We start from the raw sequence: 26712 nt of genomic DNA on the forward strand, positions 1-26712 counted from the left end.
ATTTCGAACAGAATATTAGCAAAAAACAAAGTTTGTCGGTGTGACATCAAATTGTGTTTGAATTGTGTTATTATCGGAGATTAAACTGGGATATACTTTGTTGTAAACTAGTATTTTTTAAGGAAACTATGGTACATTTTTAAAGACAATTTGACAATTAAAAGAGTACATATTAATAATATTATTAATAGTATATTAATAGGGGCAGTTCGCCCAAAAATGAAAATTGTCATCACTTATCTTGTTTTGTGGTCTGCAGAAGAAAGAAATGGTGAGTAGAACTTTTCATTTTTGGGGTGAACTACCCCTTTAATGCTGCCTTCACGTGCTCTCGGAATTATCGTAAATACGAGTTTCTTAGGTAAAAATTGCACGTGAACAAACTTGAACGCAATGAGCTCGTGATCACGACTGCAGAAGTTGGAATTATGAAATTTCCGATAGCACGTGAAGGCAGCATAAAAAAAAACCCATCTTTCCCCTCGTGCTTTTAATGTTTTGTGACTGTGTCATTTTTAATGTTGCGTTCATTTTGATTGGAATTTTGTACAGCAACTAATGATGTTTTAATATTGCTTTATAAATAAATTGAACATTGAACATGTTCATATGGCAGATAAGCATATGATATCGACAAATTCATGTCCAGCAGGGGGCGGTAGTAGACAAGGACAATCCTTCAACACTAAATGCAACTGACATTACAAAGATCTTAGAAATATTGAGAAAGGTGCCCTAGAGGTTCTTGATTTTTGCTGCAATAATCACAGTGCAATTACGATTCGACATCTGTTCGAAGTACATCCATATAAAGCCCCTAAACCTCACAATTTTTGACCTGCTGAAGTGTGTTTTAGCCTTTGATAATTTCTTGGTTTCTTAGGTCTTAAAAAATAGACTAATTGATTAATGAGTGAAACTCAAGGTAGTTAATAGAAGAGGAATAAAAATAAAAAATAAAAACAGTTGGCTAATTGTAGTAAAAAATAGTAGAATATATATATAGTAATAAACTGAAACAATTCAACAAGTAACACTGATATATGCTAAATATTTATTTATTTAAAAATCATGAATATAATTAAGAAACTTTTGCATTAAAATACATCCTTTCCTTATGTTCTGTCAGCATTGGATGTGTTTTTTTTTTGTTCGTGTCTCTCATATGTTTCTGTTCAACTAAATCCGTTTGTGGAATGTCTGCGTACCATGACTGTTAACCATTTACTCTTCTCTCAGATTGCAACAGCTGCTTCTCACAATTCTTCTCACACCTGGAAAAGTTTTAGCTTTGCACTATATGACAAATTAATATCCAATGCATTAATTAAAACAATGCTTTTCCACCTTATTTATAGATCTCTTGTAATGTACTGTACATATTATAATGTACATTTATATGAAGAAAAAAAAAAGTTAATTTAAAGAAGAACATATTTAACATGTTTTATTTTAGTGTGGATCACATTTAATACCATAACCTTGCTATCTACATTTCTATCTAAAAATGTAAGTTTTACACTTTCAACCTTTTCTTGATAACATCATGTGGGTTGGACATGCATTTCTCAATTCATGCTGATTAATAAGAAACAAATTTCAAATTGTGTCATGGAAAGTTATTTGGAGAACAAAACAAGCATGTAGTTTCATGTCTAAAAAAAATAAAAGGCAATCTAAAAATAAAATAATATTGTCTGATACAAACACGTATAGATTTGCAGGCTATTTAGTTTTACAGTTCTAGTACTAATCATCAAAGTTTTGATGTCTGTTTTGCAGATGCATGGATTGCGTGTGAGACAACAAAGACTGGTTTGCCTTTGTGAATAAATGAAAAATGTCTGTTATTCTTATTTAAACTTCAATATTGACTTTCAGAACACGTACTAAAATTGTCCAGATATAATCTACAATAATAATTATTGTCCAGAAGAAATGGCTAAAGCACATTAGGTGTTGACCACTAAGATCAAGTCACAATAAAGTTGTAAAGGGGTTGGGTTTCACCCTGCCCTTCCATTCTTCTCCTACAAAAGCTCATCCTCCATGCAGACACAAAGTTATGAAGCACAAGAAGCTGCTCCGCATGCCACACAGCTCAAAGTTGCTTTGAAGTTTAGAAATTCCAGGAGTTTCCTGTAACAAGGTCAAACTCTAATGTGAACCAGAAGCTGTTTTTTCTCTCTCTCTGTCTTCTCACTCTGTTGGTTAGTGGAGAGTGTGAAGTCTCGATATGTCTCGTCTGTGGATCCTCCTGCTCCTGCTGGCACACTGGATCAACAACCCAGTGCTTTCTGCAAAAGCAGGCAAGAAAAAACACCAAGCGAAGAATCAAAGTGACTTTGCGACTCCCAAGGAGGACGTTGGGTCAGATGGGGCTCGCGAAAGTCCGTCAGAGTCTGACTTCTTGGCGGATTTTTCTGGGAAACACCGCCTGTGGGTGATCACCGCGCCTTCACATAGTGACAACTATCTGCGTATGATGGAGAAACAGATTCAGGAGTCTGAGGGACTAAATTGTCGCTTGGCAGAAAGAGACACGCTCGTCGTCACTATTATTCAGAATGCCATGATGGAAGGCAAAATCCAACGCACAACCTTGCAAGGAGAAGCAACTGTGGAGGCCATGGACTCTGAAATGGTGAGCAAACTTCTCCATTACCTTGAGCTGGAGGACCATACTTTCTCCATGTTGATTCTGAAGAAGAACATGAGGGTTAGTGAGAGATTTCCTTACCCGGTTCGTGTTGAGGCAATCCTTGAGGTCATCGATCAGCTGCCTGTTCGAAAGTTGGAGAAGGTTGCCAGAAAGGGCTTGCCAGTTAAATGCAAGATCACAAAGAAGAGGTTAGTGATAAAGAAACAGGGTTCCAGCAAGCGTAGGACCTTCAGCCCACAGAGGCAAATGAATACCACGTCCATCCTCACTCAGAAGATACGCCTAGACAAAAAGGCAACATTAAGAAATAAAGTCCAAGATATATTGAGCGGACGCTCGCGATTCGTCATCCGTAAAAAGATGGGAGGCTCAGGCAATGGCAAACTATCAACTAAAGCAGGTTCAAAATCTGGATCTAATGGAAAGTATGACAACCATAAGAAAACTAGTGACAGCAACAGAAAGCCAGTAACAGAAGTGAAAAAACCTCCGGAAGCAGATAAAAGGCATGCAAGCACAAAATCTAATTTTGACACCCTCAATGAAAATTTCAAAGGAGAACAAACCGTTGACCATTCAACCTCTAAAAAGAAAGGCAAAGGAAAGGATGGCAAGAAGAAAAATGGAAAAGGAGGGAGGAGGAAGTCGCAACGAGAAGCAGATGATAAGGAAAAGGCAGCTCTTAAAGAATTCATGAAAAACCTCAAAGGGAGAAGAAGACTTCTTGTAAGTTCTTGATTAAAAAACGTATACATATTTGCAGCTCACAATGGAAGGGTGGAACTGATTGAGGGTTTTTTTTTTTTTTTTTTTGTGATGCAGGTGATTTCATCCCCAAGTGATGTCTCAAGTCAGTATATCAAACAGAGAGATGATAATGAACTACGTAGCTGTGAGTTTTCCCAAAGAAAGGTCTCAGTGCTGTCCATCATGGGTTCAGAACGTAGTCCTACGCTACACATCCAACACTACCAAGGTAATTCAACTGTCTAAACCCTGACATTAGTAAACGGCTAGTGAAAATGTTTATGACGATACAGATTTGTACAGAAGAGTCATTCGTTTGAGAAACGAAGTAGACTTGTCATGGTTACTGTACGTTTTTGATTCACTAAAAAGAACCAAGTCATTTGTTTCAGGAATCAGGCTACACAGGTCGTGCTGTATGTTTTTCATTCACTTTAAACAATCGGTTCATTTGTTTGTGAATTGAACCGCACTTGTCCCACTGTACGTTTTTGATTCACTTAAAGGGGTGGTTGATTATGATTTCACTTTTTTAACTTAAGTTAGTGTGTAATGTTGCTGTTAGAGCATAAACAACATCTGCAAAGTTACGACGCTCAAAGTTCAGTGCATTCTCTGAAGTTCAGAATTCTCTGTTCAAGGCACTACAACAAACGGCTGGTAGGGACTACAGAGCCTCTTCCCGTGTTAGTGACATCACTAACCCTAAAAATTACATAAACCCTGCCCCCGATAACACAACAAAGGGGGTGAGGCCATGTTGGGCTGCGTTAGAGAAGACGAAGAGTTGCTGTAGTAGAGTGTACCATGCTTTCATTTTATGCCGGACTGCTTCACAAACGAGGGTTAATTCAACGCTGGATTTGCACAAAAGATTAACATGACGACACATGCTAGTCAATGAGTTGAATCAACTCCACAGCAACTACATAAATTTATCCACTAATCATTCAGAAACGTCCAGATGCATTGTATAAGTTGTAACTTCTTCCTGAGTCTCTCCATCAGTGTCCGACTCTGGTTTGAACAATGTAAGCCTGAACACTGTTACTGACAATCGTCATTTTGGCTGCGGAAGATTCTCCAGCTTTGTTGTTGAGCAACCAAAGTGCAAGCTGTTAAAGCTCCGCCCTCTTCTGGAAAGCGGCCGGTAGCAGCAGCTCGTTTGCATTTAAAGGGACACACACAAATACACCACTTGTGTTTTTGCTCACACCCAAATAGGGGCAAATTTGACAAGCTATAATAAATGATCTGTAGGGTATTTTGAGTTGAAACTTCACATACACATTCTGGGGACACCAGAGACTCATCTTATAAAAGAGGCATTATAGGACCACCTTTAAAAGAACCAGCTCATTTTTTTTTTTTTTAATTAAAACATTTTTTGTTGCTGTGCAGACAACTCAAAAGACATTTCTGACATTATTTTGCAGGTCTTTGAATGCGCAGTTGAGTGAATTATGCTGCCTTCGTGTGCTCTCGGAAGTTTCCTAGGTAAAAAAATGCACATGAACGCCCTCCCATTTCAAAACTTGAATGCGATGAGTTCATATTTATGACTTTAGAAGTGGAAATTATCAAATTTCTGATAGCACATAAAGGCAGCATTAGATCAGCAGAATGCAGTGAAGCATGCATGAGACTGAACAGCGCTATATGTTTTCATGCACTTAGGCCTAATGAAATAAGTGTTTAAAATCGATTATAGGATCAATAGTCGAGTCGCTATCTGGATCATTCAAATGAAGGCCGCGATTAATAAGAAAATCTGTATTTGTACCCAACTAAGCTTTTGAATTTGTCTTGCGCTTACTGCGACGCACAATTTTGTCAAAAATGTATGCTCAATGCTCTTTTTGAAACAGACTCCGAGCCACCACAAGCATCCTTGCCAGAAAAGTTCAGAAACCCTGAGTTAATCAGCGAGATCCGCAGAGAATATGGGCTGGACTCCAAAAACTTCTCAATGGTGTTGACTGACTATGACCTGAGGCCAAATGTAAGAACACTTTATTTTCTTCTAATTCACACTTCACAGTGACTTTGAATGACTACTGAATCAAAGACATATGTCTTGTGCTTTTTAGCTCAACAGGGTTTTCAGCAAGCCAACAGCTCCTTCTGATTTACTGGATTACATCGACAGCTTTCCTTCACGTCAGTCTGAGAAGGAAGAGGAGCGAAAAGCTCCATCACCCTGCTCTAAAGACGAAACAAACAATCAGGAGAACTCGCTTCTGAGGTAAACACAATGAGTTTCACCCTGTTTTGAACGCTGATTACTAATCTTTCTAATCATATGAATTTTTAGGTTTATGTCCAAACGAAGACTTCTAATCATCTCAGCACCTACTGTAGATGACTACTCATTCCATCAGCAGCTTCAGGCCCTCAATGGACAGGAGTGTCCAATGGGTAAGTGTCATGTTTTCTGAGCTATAATCTGGATATTTCTTTTAAAATGATTGATTCACTGTATGTTTGGCAACCTATTAAAATTTAATCCACATGGACAGGTATCCGTCATTTTGCCTTGTTGAAGATTGTGGGTACTGGATCGACAGCTTCAGGAACAGTGGAGTTTTTTCCATTGAATGGTGAGATCATAAAACTCTTTCTCATTTCATGCAAGTAATACCTAAAGCTTTAATATTAAATATTATGAAATGAGGATGGAATATTGATCATGCCCTACAGGAAAAAGTCAACCTGAGAAAGAGACACTCTCGCAGGATGTGGTGGAGAGTCTCAGAAATCAGTTAAAGGTAAACAGGGACTACTTCAGCATGCTGGTGGTGGGTAAGGACGGAGACGTAAAGGCCTGGTTCACATCTCCAATGTGGTCTTTGGGAAGCATCTACGACCTTGTGGACTCTATGGAATTGCGTCAACAGGAACATAAACTGCAGCAAACACTTGGAATTCACTGTCCAGATGAGAATACAGGTACTTACCATGGTTACACAGAAGAGACAGAGGACAGCTACTTGTACCACAGATCTGAGGACTAAAAGTCATCCAAACAAAGACATTGGACATGCAAATAATGGACACGGCATGCATTTGTACATTTGTCATCCCCATATCATGCGATGCAAAAGTTTACCTCTATAATAAACAGGTCTTGGATGAAATTCATACACATTCATCTTACCTGTTGTTGCCGTGTACTGTAAAATTTCACTTCCTGGCACCTGGTTGCACATGCTACTATGCTTAGTATAGCTTCTTCTTTTTTTTAAAGCTTCTGATATTAAATGATATTTTTCTAAGCTGGAGAAAATGTCTTTTATGAGTTTACTATTCAAAAGTTTGAGGTTGGTAAGAAACTTCTTGCCAAAAAAAATCTTATGCTCACCAAGGCTGCATTTGTTTGATTAAAAATACAGTAAAACAGCAATATTGTGTGAAATATTTTTAGCTTTCTATTTTAATATATTCAAAATGTAATGTATTCCTGTGATGGTGTTGTAAAATCACTAACATATACTAAAAAGATAATAAAAAAATAATAATAAATGAATATTGCTCCTGTCAACAAAGACTAATAAGCTTTAGTGTACTTATATTAGTTCTTAAAGTATTCAATCATGCACAGCAGGGAAGCATATGTGAGTAAAGAAAGAGCAATTGTCCAGTGTGGGATAGGCAAATAGATTTGATGAGGAGAGCGATAGAGCTTCCTGTGATGACAGTGCAGCGGCCTGCCAGCAGATAGGGGAAGTAGCCAGGAGTGGGCAGGCATTTACAGTCACAAATAAACTGAAGCAGAAACAGAAGCACGTTCATTAGTCTGGTCGTAAGCTACCAGTCCACAGGAAGATCTGGGAGAGGGTCTTTTTTTTGGCTCTACCACAATGGTGAGTGTTCTTTCATGGTTTCATCCCTTAATTGTCATATTGTAATGGCCAGCATGTAACTTTATGACAGTTTTATAGAAATTAGTTCAGAGAAAATGATTGTATGAAATCAGAAGGTGAACTTGTTATGGTGCAGGAGTTTTTCTGTTCATAAATTGTTTCTTGTAGCACACTATGTTAGTATCATATAGTTTGTCTACATATTAACTCATTATGTTACTTTTTACCTTAAATATTTCTATTGGTTATGTATGTGCATGCACTTTCCATTATCATAGGCTTTGTTTGTTGGACATCAGTAAAAGATGAGACGCAAAAAAAACTAAACTAAATTGCTACGAAATAAAACTTGGGGGATTTTATCGTGTAAAAAAAAAAAATTGTGTAATGTTTGGCCAGTTTTTGCTTCACCAACACAACTTAGTTCCTCTTTGTCTAAACATAAGTTAGTTCACTCTCGAGTTCTTGAGAATTCATCTAACATCTGGTTTTGTAGCTATATGTACCTTACTGCCATTTAACCGTTCTTTTAATCCATAGACAAACAGTCTCACAAACCAGTTTAAATTTATATCTGGTTCTGCTCTTTGTGGCTACAGCAACCCATTCTGTTTCAGCTTAATAATACCACATTATCAATGTGAAACTACAGCAGGACACCTGTTTCAGATTGCATCACAGTCACATTGTGGGATCTCCCAAATCACCTTCTAATGGTCATCTAAGGTTCACCATAACCATCTCAGAAATACACACACAGACCTTCCATTGGTTCTTTAATAAGCACGTGTTAACACACGCAAGGTCCAATATTCAAAACACACATTACACAAATCATCCATCTAAAGAACGCAACTGTGGACTTTTTGTGTGGCTGCTTTGCATGTTGGGAGCCTTCAACAGTTCAGCTGTTGTTATAGCAATGACCATAAATAAATAAATAAAAAATATTCTGTGTTTATCTTTGTAGCTATTAGGACTCATTTTTGAAAGCATAAAAACTGAAAGCTTGAATAACATGAGAAGACATCTCGTCTCTGCTTATGTTCCATTTTAGGTTGTTTGTTTCAGACTTAGTGTAGCCATTGTGACAAGATTATGATATTAATTTTGCTATTTGAATAAAGAGAAAAACAGTTTAACTATTACAAAATAAACAATATATCACAATTCAAAACTGCCCCGAGCAATATTATTCAATATAGTGCACTTTTAAAACCATTATATACAAATATTTTGACACGTATGAACTGCATTTACTCTGGGTCTTTACTTCATTTGAGCACAGCTGTTTTTTTCATGAGAGCTGTTTGATGTCAGTTGCACTATACCTGAGGCCATGTCTAAGATTACACAGACATGCTCTTTGTGTGATCTCACTGCATTAGATAACGAATGTTCAATTCAAGTGGAATGTGTCAAGGTTTTTTGGTGCAAGTGTTCTCCTAAGAGAGTAAATAGAGGTGTAATTCATCACATCAACTATCAACTTGTTCAACTAATGTTTACAACCAGAAAGTTAGAAGTCACATTTTAACCTGCAAAATTGCACAGGGTAAGAAATTAACCAGAAATTACATATTTTAGGCCCATCTGGTCCCCAGCAGATAGTATACTGGTGTCTCTAACAAGCTCAACCAGCAAATTAATCAGAAACGCCATAATAATAATAATAAATAATAATTACACTACCCTGCAATGAATATGGGCAAAAGAATAGTAAAATTATAAAATAAATAATATTATAAAACAACATTAAAAAATAAAATAAATGATAAATAATAATAATAATAATTTACAATGTTAAAATATACAAACAAATTCACTTTCTCACAAAACTACAAACCCTGGCGCTTTCAAAGTTGAATTATTATTAGCTATTAGCTATTAGCTATTAGCTAAGTTGTCAACCTGGCTAGAGTTCACCAAACATGAACTTCCCATTGTCCCACTTTCTCATTCACGTGAACATTTTGTTGTTTTACTCTTTGAAACCTAACAAATTGGGGTTTGTATGGAGGTGGCTGTACACGAGTATTGACCATGTTTTATGGGCCGACATCTTATGAGTGGTTTTCTACTGAAAAATATACAGGCATCTTGAAATACCAGAAACATTTTTTACTGTAAATTTATCAGGATTTTTTGACATAAATATAAAGACGTGGCCTAAAAATGTCCATATAAAGTACTGTATGTGGTTTAAAAATGTCTGTGTTGCTGTTGTTTGTCAAGAGCGTACTGATATTGTAATTAGTTGGCCAATGTCAGTTCCTGTGTCTAACAGTTTCTCTTTTTCGCTCAGTGAGTCAACAGCACAGTGTGTACCTCTGGGTCAGGCCAGTCACATTAGAAACTTGTCCAGAGCTTATCAGTTCTTCCTGGTGAGAGGTCTGTCCTGATTCAAGCGCTTGTTACAAAGGCTGCATCACACATGTCGCCCAGTCTCTCATGTACACCATTGTATTGCTAGACACGTTAACACAAAATGCTAGAGCATCATTTTTGTGTGTAAACAAAGAGGAGTCCACAGCTTTGAGGTATCTGGGTAAATCAGCTCATTTACACATTGAGGATACATCAGGAACACATAAATGACATTTTTTCCAGAAAGACATTTGCATCCAATTGCGCAAGATTTGAATGACGGGGAACTAACTAACTGGCTTTACAAAGCTAATGCTATTTCATGGTTATATTTACATCAAGTTAAAGCAGTGCATTTAACTGTGACTTTTGTGCATCTATCACAAATTAGACATATACTGCTGAAAAAAAAAGCCTTTTCTGTTTATTCTTCTGTATATGAGTATAGTAGTGAGCATCGCGACTTCCTGCTAGTTTGGTATGAAAAATGCTCTCAGTTCCTGTGTGATCTCAGACACTCTCAGGTTTAGTGCAGCTGACTACAAACAGCTCTGATGGAAATATCAACTGTGCTAAATGATAATGAAGACCCCAAATCAAAGGTAAAGATGTTTTTATAGGTATTTTAATTTGCATTGTCACTTAAGGCATTGAGCATAAATCTGATATATATTTGAAAAGAACAATTTTACGGACGGCTCAACACAACAAAAGCAGCTGTTTTAGATTACAAGATAAGAAAAAATAAGAAAAAAATACACTTGATGTAAACCTAACTCAAACTCAAAAATGTATATAGAATACACATTAATTAGGACAGGCATTAAAAATATGTGAGTTTTAATATTTTATATTGCTTTGATATATATATTTAAGTGGAAAGTTTATATTGTATTGTTTTTTAGTTACATAATGTGTACATAATTAATTTACCCTGAAAGAGTTTTACCAAACAGTGTTGCAGACTAGTTTTGGTCAAACCAAGAAATATAATTTTTGGTCCAGGAAAGAGGCCTTGCCTATCACTCAACGGTTACTGTGGTACACTTTGCACTGCTTTTTTGTTGCGTTTTGCTCTCCAAACAATAATTATTATAGAGCTAGCAATGCCATGGTCATGGGTTTAATTCCCAGGAAATGCATGAACTAAAAAAATTCTTACTGTAACGCAAGTCTCTTTGGATAAAAGTGTCATAAAATGCATAAATTCTAATGTAATGTAAACTATGATGTATACTAATCACATACAGATTAAAGCTTAAAGGGTTAGTTCACCCAAAAATGAAATTCTGTCATTAAGTACTCACCTTCATGTTGTTCCAAACCTGTAAGACCTTCGTTCATCTTCGGAACACAAAATAAGATATTTTTGATGAAATCCGAGGGTATCTGATCCACACAAAGGCAGCAAAGTCATTGCACCTTTTGACATTCAGAAAGGTAGTTAAAAACATGGTTAAAATAGTCAACGTGACTACAGTGGTTATGAATGTTATGAAGCGATGCGAATACTTTTTGTGTGCAAAAACAAAACAAAAATTACGACTTTATTCAACAATTTTAACCATTGTCATACATAGTGAACTCAGTGCAGGCTTCCTTGTTTACATCTGAACGCCAACTCAGTAGAATGAGCCGTTTCTATCTACGTACACCGCGGGTCCCCTTATATGTTAAGTCGCCATTTTGCGCCGGCATGTTTCTACAGTAGCCCTAAACGGACAAACTGCTCTACAGAGCGCATTTGCTTGACTGGCTACTCTCTGCTGACTCAGACGACGACATCTTTGTCCTGTGTTGGCCACTTTAGCTTCTCTATATTTGCAGTTCACAAGAATTCGCTAGATGCCGCTAAAATTAACACACTGCACCTTTAAATAAAATGACAAGGACAAATATGGATGTGTACACTCTGCCTATGTTTGTCTCTGTTCCTTAAACTTTGACTTTCAATCTATGCTTGCAGGACAACAAGTCGGACGTAAAAGCCATTATGGCTCGTTTCCAAGCAGGAGGTGCATCTATGGAAGGGACTCCAGTTGTTCGTCCAAAACCACCTGTCCAGCCCACCTTGTCTTCAGGTCCAGCGGTGCCTGCTAAGAAGCCTGTTCTTGAAACTAGCCTCTCCGGTGGAGCTACCACTACCTCAACTGCCCCCAAACCAAACTATTTAAAGAGCACAGTCAACACAGCTCGAAGCGCTCCAGACATGCATGATCCTCCGAAGCATAAAGCTTTCGGGACTAGGTTTGAAAACACACAAGAGAACAACAGAGTCAACTTTAAAGTACCCGTTAAACCTAAACCACCAGACTTGAGCCATGATTCTGAGACTTCAAAGGTCCCAATCCCAAAGGTACCTCTACAGAAGCCTCCTTCAAGCATCATCGCGAATGATTCAAAGGTGACGAGTTCAAAGCCACCACCCTGGGTCAAAGACTTCCCAAAAGCTGAAGACAATAACTCTAGCTCTAATCCCACCCCTCCAAAAATGCCATTAGCACCCAAACCGAAAAGCACCATGGCTTTATTACGGCAGCAGCCGGAGGAAAGTAGCACTATTGAGTCTGCTGCAAGACCTTCCCCAGTATCTCAAATGAAACCATCAAGTTTCCGTATTAAAAATAGCTTCAACAAACCAGAGGAAGGTGTTAAAGAGAATGCAAAAGTACCAAGTGCTAATGAGTCAGTCTCAAAGCCCGTAGCGCCTCATAAACCCAACTTCCCAAGAAAACCAACCGGACCTCCTGTACAAACAGTGAACGATGACCCTTCAGCCCCCAAGAAGAAACCTTTAACCAACAGCTATGCCCTGGGTAGTGCGCCTGCCAAACCCAACAGACCGCCCAATGTCAACCTTGAGAAGTTCAAGAAGGGATCAGAGGTTGTACCAGAGAGTGAGTACTGCCCATCTGGCACAAACTGCACACACTTTCTGTACAGAAGAATCTGAGGTAAAAAAAACAATAGGCAATAAGTATTTCACCAGTCATATCAAAGCCACAAAGACTTTGTATGCGTAGCTGCCACTGCTCATAACAGTAGAGTAGACTTCGGGCCAAAGTGGTTTCCGTGGTTTTACTTGTGACTGATCTGCTTTCCTCTGAGAACATTAACAAGTATGCACAATAAAACATACACCATAAACTAATAAAAATGAGAAACTGTGTAGATGCATATCTTACTCAGTAATTTATGCCCAAATGAGGAACATCACATGACTATATCTAAAGGTTAGATGCTGCTGATTTCTGCACTTTGACAGAGTGCAACATACTTGTTTTTGCTCTTCAGTACACTATTACAGCACAGCATGTGAATCGGCATCAGAGGTGCCATCGTGAAACGAACATTCAGGTGCATCTTCTATCAGAGACCAATATCAACATTTTGGAAATTCAAGATTTCCTGCATGACCTGAGCTAACTTCCTCATTTGAGTTTCTCTTTTCACTTGAGAGCTGAAGTCAGTAAAAAAAAAACAGGGAAGCTAATTTAAAATGGGAACATAGTTTTAGAGATAGCTTTCATTTTTTACTTGTGATAATGGTGAGATCCTGTATATGAACAGGTTTTGCTCTTGAGCACCAGATGAAAAGATTGAACTTCACCCTCTGTGGGGGTGGTTGTTGTAGTGTCAGTTCTTCACTTTTTTCTCTTTTGAAAAACTGTTAGACAGATTGTCAGTCATGTTTTAAAGGGATAGTTCACACAAAAATGAAAATTCATTTGTCCTGTCAATCCAAACCAGTATGACTTTCTTCTGTGGAACACCAAAGCAGACATTTTTAAGTGTTTCAGCTTTGTCCATACAATGTAAGTCAGTGAACTGTTTGAGTTCTGCAAAACTAAGAAAGTCAGGGTGAGTAAATCATGACAGAACTGATATTTTGGGTAAACTGTTCATTTAAAAGATAAAAGCTGGTCATAAGGTTAACTATTTTTTGCAGTTCCTGGACCAAAGATTGTAGCTCCACCTCCTCCACCCGCCTCTCACCCCAGTAGTCAAGCGCCTCCACCACTGCCTTCTCAACCCTTCCCTCCCAGCCTGCCCCCACGACATCCAGGACCTTTGTGAGTACCACAGAAATGCTACTCTTAGTACTGTGACTGAATTTTCAGGTAATGACAATTTCTTTAACATCTGAATGTGATGATAATTCACAACCTTATTTTTGTCTACAGAATTCAAGATGAGAATTATGACGACGTGGAGAGTTTGAGAGAGTCATCTGGTAAGACCTACCTTTACATTATTGAATAGGAATGATTTTAGAGCCAATACCTAGTTTGTGTGTGTTATATATTAGGGCTGCTCCCTAACAGTCAACTAACTATTAGTCGACGAGAAGAGGCTTAGTCGACCAAAATTTTATTAGTTGCTTAGTCGCATGAAAAAAAATCCACATGAAGTGGTGAAGTCACGCAGTCTGTGACGGACAGATCATTATTAATAGCTGGTCGTAATTACAGTACATCGGACAGGACATCCAAACCCTCGCTTATCATTCATCGACCTCAGATATGGCTTATCACATGAAACGTGTAGTAGCAACTTTACATGGCTAACATTAACAGAACGTTAACAGTGGGCTATTCATTGTTATTATGCACTTACAATAAAAACAAAATGTGCTTTTGTAAAATAATGAAACCAAGCAGGGTGCGCTTTCTGCTGTCTCTGAACTTGAGCGTGTCAAAAAGAAAAAAAAAAAGAACTGAAACTCCATGTAAACTTGCCTCACAGGCATGAAAAATATATCTAGCCAATAGAAAGTGAAATGTCTACTTTTATATGAACCAATTCAAATAGAAAACAAATATTCTCAGGTTATGTAATCCATGTGAAACGTGCATATAGGCACTGTGGAGATGGCAAGTTAGCATCGTCGACTTTGCCACTGCAGCCGAAAATACAGAAAACAGTAGTTTATCAATTAATTTTTTAAAATGTTAAAGCAGTCTCCTTGCTGTTTTTCCCCGACGCATTCATAATCCTTCTGCCGGTGCACTGTGGCAAACTTTATTATTATTTTTCATTATTATGATTTATATGGTTTATTGATAAACGTGCGATTAGTCAACTAATCGCTTAAAATGAATGACTAGCCTACTAGTCGACCAGAAAAATCTTTAGTCGAGGGTAACCCTATTATATATATATATATATATATATATATATATATATATACACACATACATACACACATACCCCTCCAAATCATTGAATTCAGGTGTTCCAATCACTTCCATGGCCACAGGTGTATAAAATCAAGCACCTAGGCATGCAGACTGCTTCTACAAACATTTGTGAAAGAATGGGTCGCTCTCAGGAGCTCAGTGAATTCAAGCGTGGTACCGTGATAGGTTGCCACCTGTGCAATAAGTCCATTCGTGAAATTCCCTCACTGCTAAATATTCCACGGCCAACTGCTAGTGGTATCATAACAAAGTGGAAGCAATTGGGAACAACAGCAACTCAGCCACGAAGTGGTAGGCCACATAAAATCACAGAGCGGGGTCAGCGCATGCTGAGGCGCACAGTGCTCAGAAGTCGCCAACTTTCTGCAGAGTCAATAGCTGCAGACCTCCAAACTTCGTGTGGCCTTCAGATTAGCTCAAGAACAGTGCGTAGAGAGCTTCATGAAATGGGTTTCCATGGCCGAGCAGCTGCATCCAAGCCTTACATCACCAAGTGCAATCCAAAGCGTCGGATGCAGTGGTGTAAAGCACGCCGCCACTGGACTCTAGAGCAGTGGAGACGTGTTCTCTGGAGTGACTAATCACGCTACTCTGTCTGGCAATCCGATGGACGAGTCTGGGTTTGGTGGTTGCCAGGAGAACGGTACTTGCCTGACTGCATTGTGCCAAGTGTAATGTTTGGTGGAGGGGGGATTATGGTGTGGGGTTGTTTTTCAGGGGTTGGGCTTGGCCCCTTAGTTCCAGTGAAAGAAACTCTTAATGCTTCAGCATACCAAGACATTTTGGACAATTTCATGCTCCCAACTTTGTGGGAACAGTTTGGGGATGGTCTCTTCCTGTTCCAACATGACTGCGCACTAGTGCACAAAGCAAGGTCCACAAAGACATGGATGAGCGAGTTTGATGTGGATGAACTTGACTGGTCCTGACCTCAATCCGATAGAACACCTTTGGGATGAATTAGAGCGGAGACTGCGAGCCAGGCCTTCTCGCCAACATCAGTGCCTGACCTCACAAATGCGCTTTTTTCAAAAATTCCCATAAACACACTCTTAAACCTTGTGAAAAGCTTTCCCAGAAGAGTTGATGCTGTTATAGCTGCAAAGGGTGGGCCACCTCTATATTAAACCCTACGGATTAAGAATAGGATGTCATTAAAGTTCATGTGCACGTAAAGGCAGGCATCCCAAAACTTTTGGCAATATAGTGTACATACATGGGCGACATTTAACTCTCAAGTTGGGGGGTCAAGAAAAATCTTTGCATGTCTTTTAGTCCCTGCATCAGCAAATTATTCGCAGAAATTTTAAGCAAATGAGTTTAAGTTTGCTTGTTACTTGTTTATTTACCTACTTGATTAATTGCTTAATAATATTTATTTAATAATTTACTTAATTTTGTTATCACGGGAAATGACGCACTCAAAATGTGAATCATTGTCCATCATTTTGCGAGCAGCTGGTGATAAAGAAAAATGCCGCATCGCAATATTGAAAATAGTTCTATTTTAAACCACGAAGGCGAGCCAGTGGATATCACACAAGCAAGTTATGCCAGTGAAGAAGTTTCAAACGCCAGTCAATTATTCATTACAGACACTAATAGTAAAAATTGACCAAGCTTTTGGCATCTGATGCTGCATTAACGGTGCATATTCTCTTAGAGACGATGAGAGATGAACCTAATTTATTTTCTAATATTTCTCTTGTGGCCCATAGTGATTTGAGAAGTACTTTGTGTTAAACAAGTTGTTTTTGAAATGAGGAGAAAGCTAATCTAATTAATCATTTATTATCCTCGCAGCGCGTCAGTTATGTGCTATAAAATTATTGTGTCGCAAATTAATTGTAATATTAATTTAAAGGAGTGGTTGATTATGATTTTACTTTTTTAACTTTAGTTAGTGTGTAATATTGCTTTTAGAGCATAAACAACATCTGCAAAGTTACGACGCTCAAAGTTCAATGCAAAGGGAGATATTTTCTTTTAAAGAATTTGCTTTTTAAAGACTACATCAAATGGCTGGCAGGGACTACAGAGCTTCTTCTGATGTCACTAACCATAAAATTTACATAAACCCTGCCCCTGAGAACATGCAACATGGGGGGTGAGGCCATGTTGGGCTGCTTTAGAGAAGAGGAAGAGTTGTTGTAGTAGAGTGTTCAGTGGCGTAACTTTGTTTTAAAAAGTGGGTGGGACAGGAATGTGTGTAGTGGGGGGGGGTATTGTAATTGTATCATTACAATAATAAATGCACAAAATTTATTGACATAGACCTCATGTTTAATATGATAGTTTCGTACTTACATCTGTTGTTAGTCCCAAGAGCATTTACATTAGTCAATAAATATGTGGCCATTATTGTTAGATTGACCTGATGGACAAGGGGTAAAATTTCTGTTTAGCATGTCAGAGGTTCTGGGTTCTAATCCGCCCTCGCATAATTTATTTTATTTTTTTCTCATTAAAACCAAAGATGTTCATCAGTGATTGTATATCAAGAGCAGGGACACGTTTATGTGTATTTTGTTTTGTGATTTCACTGGAAAGAATAGAGTCTCCAGCCGCAACAGCGTTAGGTCAATTCAAAGATGGTTTTGCACAAAAGATTAACATGACGGCACATGCTAGTCAATGAGTTGAATCAACTCCACAGCAACTACATAAATTTATCCACTAACCATTCAGAAATGTCCAGATGCATTCTATAAGTTGACAATCGTCATTTTGGCTGCGTGAGATTCTCCAGCTTTGTTGTTGTGGAGCAACCGAAGCGCAAGCTGTTAAAGCTCTGCCCTCTTTTGGAAAGCGGGCGAGAGCAGCAGCTCATTTGCATTTAAAGCGACAGAGAAAAAATGCGTGTTTTTGCTCACACCCAAATAGGGGCAAATTTGATCAGCTATAATAAAAGATCTGTGGGGTATTTTAAGCTGAAACTTCACAGACACATGCTGGGGGCACCAGAGACTTATATTATATCTTGTAAAAGAGGCATTATAGGATAACCTTTAATAATAAAAGTAGCCTAATAATAATAATAATAATAATTTAATATGACCTGTGTGCCCGTGCTCTACACCACTGTGAAGGGCTATACGTCGTCCACTAGGCACGGAATCAAAGCAATTAACTTTTTATTCAAATCCACATGAGTGGCCTGTTCACTTTTTAGTACTGCAATGTCCGAGAGTCTCTCCTTTCTCATGTATGTTTTCAGTTGGAGCAAATAAGAAAAATTTCTTTCACATGATGCAGTGTTCATTGGCACAGCAAAGAATAATTTAAAGAGGTTGCCAATGTTTACTAGACTGTGGAGTAGCTTTGACTCTCTGAACATTGAGTTTTTCTTGCTTGTGCCCTGAACGGGCCATTCATGTGGATATGGATCTTGCTCATGACACATGCTGTCTGTGCGTAACACAATCTGCGCACTGTCCGTGTGACTTAATTTTCATCACTAGGAGGGTCAGCGGACGTCTGCACACCCCGTCCGTGTGCAGCCCAATTTTTGTGACATGTGTGAGTGCACATGTGTGAGTGATATATAATATATATAATAGTTATATATATATACACATACACATACACACACACAATTCATACTGTATGTACACAGACACATATTTTTATGAATGCTTTTTAAAGTAGTCTCTTGTGCTCACAAAGGTTGCATTCATTTGTTCAAAAATACAATGAAAACAGTAATATTGTGCTTCAAAATGTTTTCTATTTTAATATATTTCCAAATGTTATTTATTCCTATATAAATTTCTTATTATTATCAATATTGAAAGCAGTTATACTGCTTAATATTTCTGTGAAAACCCTGATACTTTTTTCAGGATTTTTTTGATAAACAGAAAGTTCTAAACAGTTGAAACTGCATTTGAATCAGAAAACTTTTGTAACATTATAAATGTCTTTACTGTCAATTTTAGTCATCCTTGCTCAATAAAAGTGTTTATATATCTTTTACAATATCTTTTCACATTTTCTCACTACAGGCCAGAAATTGGAGGTAAGAATCTTAGTGAAGGCATACAGATGCTTGGAAGGTACACTGAAAGTTTGTGGTGCAGTGTCTCATGTTTTACTTCTTATAGGGAAGTGGAAGTGATGGTGAAATATATGAGGATCTTGATGATAGTCGGTAAGATGTTTTATTGCAGACAGTGATCTTAGCCACCTGGAACAGAATAAAAAATAGTAAAACAAATTGCTGCTTTGGCAATAATTAATTGATTCTTTTCATCTTCTGTAGTGTTTACTTGTGCTTTGGGCTAATAAATGGTTTATGGTCTGCTATACCACAGGTCTGCTGCAGAGAGTCCACCTCAAAAGAAGCAAGACAAAGAAATTAAAAATCAGAAAGACCGTGAGAAAAAAGAGAAAGATGCAATTAAGAAGTTTAAAGTAAGCTGGAATTAATAAACAAAACAAAAACAAATAAACCAAAGCATATATTTAGAATTTATTACCAACCAGTTATTGAGGTTTACTCTACTGGATTGTGACAGGATTATAAAGATTCAGGGTTTGTTCTTTCCACAGATAACACCACCCCTGCAAGTTATTCATCAGGTAAAAGCTAAAGCTGACTGCAAGGGTGGGAAACATGACCTCTGCATAAAGAAGGGCGAGTCAGTTGATATTATTCGAATCACTGACAACCCAGAGGGCAAATGGCTGGGCCGGAGTCAAGATGGATCATGTAAGAGTTCACACTATAAAAAGTTTGATCACCCCACATGAGCACTTTGACAAAACTTGACTGAGAAAAGACACATGTAGTTATTTCTCTATATTTCAGTTGGCTATGTTAAAACAGAAATGGTTGAGATCGACTTTAGCGTCTTGAAGAATCAAGGCCTGTCTTTACCTCTTAACGTGGAAAATGAGGAGGTGTACGATGATGTGGAATCTATGGATAATCAAGGGTAAGAATCTGTAATATTTACAAACAAAAGTTCATTTTAACATGTTTAAATCCATTCAGCAGAATTCGACAGATTTTTCCTAATAATTAATAATAGAAAGAAGTGAAAAGGCAGATTTGATCTGGACCTGGGTATTTACTGGATGCCACATTAAACACCTCTCTAGTATTTAGTCCAGTCAGTATTTAGTCCAGTCTAGAAACAGTCAATAAAGTTTAATTAGAACTTGCACAGCAAATATTGCTGTTGTCATTTATATTATGAAAATTTATATTTCTCTTTCATATTTCAGGAATATGAATGGGCCGCGGGGTAAGTGTTAATATAACTAATCTTTTTTTCTGACTAACTGACTGTAAGGTTTAAGTTTACTACTTTAATTATTAACTGTAACTGTAAGGGTTAGTTCACCCAAAAATGAAAATCCTGTCATTAATTACTCACTCTATTGTCGTTCCAACCCCATAAGACTTTCCTTCATCTTTGCAACACAAATAAAGATCTTATTAATGAAATCTATGAGCTTTATGTCCCTCCACTGACAGCTATGCAACTGACACTTCGATGCTTCAAAAAGTTCATAAAAAGAACGTAAAACTAATCCATATGAATTGAGCGGTTTAGTTCAAATTTTCTGAAGAAACATAATCGCTTTATATGATGAACAGATTTAATTTAGCTTTTATTTACATATAAACAATGATTAGTGAAAATAAACAGAAGATCAACCGTATTTGCTTTGACGCGCGATAAACAACCTCGTTGGTTCTTGCAGAAGCTCAAACGTGCTGCAACACACGAGACTGAACTTCATCACATCAAGCGAACTTGCTTGAGCTTCCGTTAACTACAACTGATGTGTGAGCTGATGAATGTGAATGTTTATGTGTGAATAAAAGCCTAAGTTAAATCTGTTCATCATATAAAGCGATCGTGTCTCTTTAATTTGCACTAAACCACTTAATTCATATGGATTAGTTTTACTATCTCTTTATGAATTTTTTGAAGCGTCAAAGTGTCAGTTCTGTAGCTATCAACAGAGGGACAGAAAGCTGTCAGATTTCATCAAAAAGATCTTCATGTGTGTTTCAAAGATGAACAAAAGTCTTATGGGTTTGGAACAACATGAGGGTGAGTAATTAAAGGGATAGTTCACCCAAAAATGAAAATTTGATGTTTATCTGCTTACCCCCAGGGCATCCAAGATGTAGGTGACTTTGTTTTTTCAGTAGAACACAAATGATGATTTTTAACTCCAACCGTTGCGGTCTATCAGTCGTATAATGCGTGTCAATGGGAACTCCATCTATAAGAGTCAAAAAAACATGCACAGACAAATCCATATTAAACCCTGCGGCTCGTGACGACACATTGATGTCCTAAGACACGAAACGATCGGTTTGTTCGAGAAACCGAACAGTATTTATATAATTTTTTTACCTTTAATACACCACTATGTCCAACTGTCTTGAGCATCCGGTTGGTGAGGTCTAAAACCACGTTCTGATGCCGGAAGTGATCTCTCGCGTGTATATGTCAATGAGCGCGAGCGATCACTTCCGGCATCAGAGTGCATTCAGACCTCACACACCGGATGCCGTGCGTGTGCTCAAGGCAGTTGGACATAGTGGTGTATTAGAGGTAAAAAATGATATAAATACTGTTTGGTTTCTCGCACAAACCGATTGTTTCGTGTCTTAGGACATCAATGTGTCGTCACGAGCCGCAGGGTTTAATTTGGATTTGTTTGTGCATCTGTTTTTTTGACTCTTATAGATGGAGTTCCCATTGACATGCATTATACGACTGACAGACTGCAACGGTTGGAGTTAAAAATCATCATTTGTGTTCTACTGAAGAAACAAAGTCACCTACATCTTGGATGCCCTGGGGGTAAGCAGATAAACATCAAATTTTCAAATTTTTGGGTGAACTATCCCTTTAATGACAGAATTTTCATTTCTGGGTGAACTATCTCTTTCAGTTTAAGAGGTGCTTAAACAAATACTTAAACAAGTCTGCCCTCTGCTGTTTATAGTTGTTTTACCTCCACCGCCAGATGATGATGTGTATGATGATATACCCGATTCCAATATTAATCCAATCAGGTAAGAGCAAACAATATATAATATAATATAATATAATATAATATAATATATGTTTCCATACTTTGTTTATATGTGTGTACATGTATTCCTGGGACTCACCTACATTACATTCCTCTGAAACCATAGCATTGGAGATCCCAGGTCTCTCTTAAAAAAGCGCCACTTCTTGGAGATGCTCAAAAGTTCGGTTGAACGGAGAAAAAGCCAAATCCAGAATAATGAGTAATTTTTATATTAGTAAGATGGAATCAGTCAGTGTTGCATTTTAAATTCTTATCAATCAAAATTGCATATGCAGTTGTTCTAACAAAGCAAACTGATTAATTGTTCCTTTCATAATCAATCCAATCTGTGCCAATTAAATACCACCTTCAAGGAAATTCTTCTGAGCCTCCTATTAATGCTTTTCTAATATTTTCTGACCATAACGTTACTGAATGTGGATGATTCACTAATGCTGTGTCCTATTCCCAAGACTTCCCTTGATTTTGCTTTTAACTACAGAAAAATTTATTAACTCCAAACTAAGTCTGTTAATTGTTTTTTGCCAATAAAATGATCAAATATTTATATCCTTCTTTTTCAGCATTCCTCCACCTCCACAATTTACACCTGAAGGAAATAAAGGTAAAAATCTTTTTAGACCTATATAGTGCTTTCAAAGTAACTGTGAAACCAACTCTATCTTTTGTCTTCAAATGTCTTTACATCACAGATATTTCCCAAGACATATACGATGATGTTGATTCATTCCCTCCCGCTCCATCACCTTGCAGGTAAACAGTGCTTTGCCATATGATGCAATATACAGAATTAAACTCTTAAAACGTACATTAGCATATTTAATTTGGTCTGTCTTGATGATAATGATATTTTGCAGCCTTCCTCCAATGAAATCTAAGGCGACCAAAGTGCATGAGGACCCAAAAAAGCAAAAGAAGTTTGAGAAAGAAGAAAAGGAATTCAGAAAGAAGTTTAAGGTGCATTTGAGATAACTTTGGCCATACTGTATGACATTATGGTCAATGAAACAAAATGCAGAGTTCACATACCGTGCTTTCTTCATTGAATTTATAAGCAAACAATTTGGTATTTACTTTAACAGTACGATGGTGAGATTCAGGTACTTCATCAAGCAACAATTGCCACCAGTAAGAAGGGCAGTGGGAAAGAGCTGGCTGTACAGGCTGGGGAGACTGTGGATGTCATCAACAAATCTGACCCTGACAAATTCATCTGTAGGAACAAGGAGGGCAAATGTAAGTAACATCATTTGTGACTCCAAATGAGACTTGATCTAAACCAAGACAAGTAATGGTAATGATGACATTGTAAAATTTACTTTCAGTTGGATATGTCTCGGCTAACAATATCCAAACAGAGTAAGTTACGTTTCTCAAAGTTTTTTTGTAATAGCTTTGTCAATGTGTGAACATGCAAAACTAAAATTTTACATTTTGTTTACATAGTGAGGAGGTCTATGATGACATTGGAGATGGTACGTAGCAAATAAATGCACCTGAACATTACATGAAAATATAAAAATGCAGTTCTTCTACTGCAGATGTGATGTAATTTAAGATCAGAATGCAGACAATATTAATAAAAGAGAGAAATTCATTCACATCTTTAAAAAACATGTCTTTGCAGACTGTATCTATGACAACGACTGAAGATCTCACACCATCATCATCTCATCTTCTGGTGCAGCTCATTATTTCTGGCCCTATTTTTGTCTTCTTGATTGTTGATGTTGAGTGTATTTATTATAAGGACACAAGATGGAGTTCACTTAATCTGTTGAAATAAACAGCCTAGTACCATCATGATATCATAGTTACCTTGCATGAGTGAAAATAAATGGCTTCTTGTCCAGATTGGCTACCAAATAGAGCCAGTTCTCCAGAGACTTTCACATTCTTTTTCCTGTCATGAGTTCTAAGACACATTAATAATTCATCACTGTAATTATGTTGCTGAGTGAAAGGCAGTATTTTGTAACTGGTCTTAATTTGCTCACTTACTTGCGTTTTTTTGTAAATATTACACAACAAAAGACTGAGAACTGTTTTCATTACATGCTAATAAATGTATACATTTGCTTCAATTTTAAATTGAACATGTTTATTGCACTGAATTATTACATCTGTGTTCACGTGATTTATGTAGAACAGAAAAGCATGACTCAAACATGTACTCTTTCATTGTTTTTTTTTTTTTTTTAAACTCCTCACCTTCAAATGTTGCTCCATTCCAGGGTTGCCAGGTCTCCACAACAAAACCTGCCCAATTGCTAATCACAACCAGCCCAATCACAGCCACAACTAACCCAGTCTTGTTCTGGGGGTCCTAAATCTTGTTCTGGGGGTGGGGTCGCTTCAACCCATGTACTAGAAAAACATCCCATGGCAACAGTGTAAAAGTAGCCCAATTCCAAGGGGAAAGAAAAAAAAATCTTTTGCCAGGCTATCCCTACAAACTCAATTTCAAAGTGGTTCTAATGAGTCTGATAAAGGAACCTTCCAGCCCCCAAATCAGGGGCTAGATCACTAGAACAGTGTTGTGCGGATGCTAATGGTTCAGACTGTCCAATCTGCAATCTTTTTTAAGAAGTAACTTCTTCTTTTTTTAGCAACTGATGCTAATCGTTCAGAACTTCAGATTGTCCAGTCTGCAAAGGAGGATATAAACTATGGGGCTTTTTTAAAAGCGATTTTCATGCATGTCAACTTTGTGGCCATAACTGACCTGCGTTCTCTTTAAAAATCAAACAGAATACCAGAAACTTGCTGATTGGTGCAACAATGTTAAAGAACGTAAGCCAGCCTCATCTCAAGGACATTTTAACTTCCTGGGTCCCTGTCCACGTATATGAGGACATTATATTTTAGTGAATTTCTTTGACACCATACATGTCACAGTTTTAAGTCTGGATGTCCTGTAAAGAACACATACAGGGCTTTTCAGAGATATCAAATGTTTGGAGGTTTCACCAGGACAACAACATCTCCTTGATCTTTAAACATAACTGAATGATCAAATTTAGCATTCTTATGGAAATATGATAATATTTTGTAATTATCATTTAAATCTGACTAATTTTCAAATTGTTTGTTATAAATCAACATCTCAGAAAAATGTTATGGGGTTTCTAATCAAAATATGACTTTCTGTTGCAAAACAGGGCATTGATATCATAAATGTCCACTGTAGAGGACACCAGGACATAAAAAACATGTTTATTAGGCATTTTAGGAGACACAACAAGTGAATAGGGAAAGAAATTACATATCAATATTCCTATGGAAAATTAGATATTATTATGAAAATGTTGCCAACTATTACTCCCATTATAACACTTCTTTTTTCATTACACGTTGCTCCAAGAACACATTCATATGCAAATTAGATATAGATACATTGTATTGAATGGGAAAACCCACATATTTTACCATTTTACCCAAATATTGCATAAAGTAAAATGGTATATCAATTATTTCCATTATATCTTCCATAACATAGTTGAGAAACATCTTTAAACAAAGTTTGGTTTAAAAAATCCTGAAACCTAAAAATTTATTGAATGAAAAAAAAAAAAAACTTGAACTTGACAAAATGGCTGTCGCACATGGAGTCACGAGTCAGGCAGGTATGTTCGGATTGATCTTGAATTAAATGACCGAGGTGTGATCCAGGCCCTTCCGAGTTGCCTATGGATTTATCTTTCTTAAAAATAATTCTCTATTTTAATGCAGTGATGCTCTTAAGTGACATTATAGCAGCTTAAATTGACGATGTAAGGTTATAGTTCCCATTTCTCCCTCAGCTCTTCATAATGCTTGCTGATCAACAAAACGTACATATACACACGTATTAGCCATTAGCTTAGAAAGATGGTTATATTGGCTAAGATAATTTTGTCAAGTATTTCTGCAGTAATTATGACAAAACTGCTTCTTTTCAAACTATGTGTTTACTGTTAATATAGTAAATTAACCTTGATTTACTTTGTGATTCCAGAAGTTTTAAGAACAGTATTTTCTTCAAAACAACAACAACAACAAAAACAATAGGTTTAACAATAGTCTTTCTGTGGCATTTGTTTAAGTTTGTTAAAGTCCCCTAGTGGGCCCTGGCCACCTGGTTGAAAATCACTGGCTTTTATTTTAAATAATAATAATAATAATAATAAAAACTAATAAAGTACACACCTTTTTTTTTTTTTTGTGATCACGCATCCACAATTTTGTGTTGTTCATCAAATCTCACCAACAGGTCAAACCCTGATAGCACACAAACATCCCAGAGACATCTGTTTGATATTTACATTTACATCATTTTTAGTTTTTGCTCATCTGCAATACGTCTATAGGACGTCTCCTGTCAGATGTCATATAGACATTTAGAAGATGTCTTTAAGATGTTTATGGTTTAGAATGTATGTAAAACTGCTCTTTCTAAGACATTTATCAGATGTATTTACTCAGCAGATGTTTTCCAAATCTCTAGATCTTTAACAGACATCTTACAGATATACCTGTGCTATCTGGGAACAGATGTTCACTTGCTTTTAAATGTGCCTAGATTCATACCTTCATGTTGTTTGGTTCACTGTGTTAATGTATAACACACTGAGACACAGTGAGTGTCTAGGTGTCACCAGGCAATCAGGTGATAGTCTGTCAAACAAAGGTATCGATCGTCTTCTGTCAATGGGGACTGTGTTGTCGGTTTAATTAAAATGCGCAGGTAATAAAACAAGCAAACACAAAACTCTTGACTCCCAACTCTTCATTAGATGAGGTAGGCTATGGCTGTATCGTTCAT

General features: G+C 37.2%; 2 protein-coding genes across 6 annotated transcripts; both read left to right on the forward strand.

Annotated features, from left to right (window-relative positions):
* Positions 1-44: 44 nt before the first annotated feature.
* Positions 45-6935, forward strand: ccdc80l2 (coiled-coil domain containing 80 like 2). 2 transcript variants are annotated; one of them, XM_051877751.1, is made up of 8 exons: positions 45-271; positions 1783-3388; positions 3485-3638; positions 5278-5411; positions 5500-5654; positions 5724-5827; positions 5929-6009; positions 6110-6935. In XM_051877751.1, the coding sequence occupies exons 2-8, from the start codon at positions 2237-2239 to the stop codon at positions 6421-6423; spliced, it is 2094 nt and encodes a 697-aa protein (XP_051733711.1). In that variant the 5' UTR covers positions 45-271; positions 1783-2236; the 3' UTR covers positions 6424-6935. The 2 variants fall into 2 exon arrangements, with proteins under 2 accessions (XP_051733711.1, XP_051733712.1); XM_051877752.1 differs by having other exon boundaries at positions 135-271; positions 2216-3388.
* A 183-nt stretch (positions 6936-7118) lies between these two features.
* fybb (FYN binding protein b) lies at positions 7119-23999 on the forward strand. 4 transcript variants are annotated; one of them, XM_051877743.1, is made up of 19 exons: positions 7119-7272; positions 11606-12536; positions 13589-13712; positions 13824-13873; positions 18845-18858; positions 18944-18990; positions 19154-19253; positions 19392-19551; positions 19651-19777; positions 20070-20089; positions 21816-21885; positions 22012-22107; positions 22472-22512; positions 22601-22661; positions 22766-22865; positions 22991-23144; positions 23234-23267; positions 23355-23383; positions 23536-23999. In XM_051877743.1, exons 1-19 carry the CDS (start codon positions 7270-7272, stop codon positions 23556-23558), a joined length of 2184 nt encoding a protein of 727 aa, XP_051733703.1. In that variant the 5' UTR covers positions 7119-7269; the 3' UTR covers positions 23559-23999. The 4 variants fall into 4 exon arrangements, 3 of the variants coding, with proteins under 3 accessions (XP_051733703.1, XP_051733702.1, XP_051733704.1); XM_051877742.1 differs by lacking the exon at positions 7119-7272 and adding an exon at positions 10117-10241; XM_051877744.1 differs by lacking the exons at positions 7119-7272; positions 22012-22107 and adding an exon at positions 10118-10241.
* The last annotated feature ends 2713 nt before the right edge of the window (positions 24000-26712 follow it).

This window comes from Ctenopharyngodon idella, chromosome 21, assembly GCF_019924925.1.
Source record: "Ctenopharyngodon idella isolate HZGC_01 chromosome 21, HZGC01, whole genome shotgun sequence".
Lineage (NCBI taxonomy): Eukaryota > Metazoa > Chordata > Actinopteri > Cypriniformes > Xenocyprididae > Ctenopharyngodon > Ctenopharyngodon idella.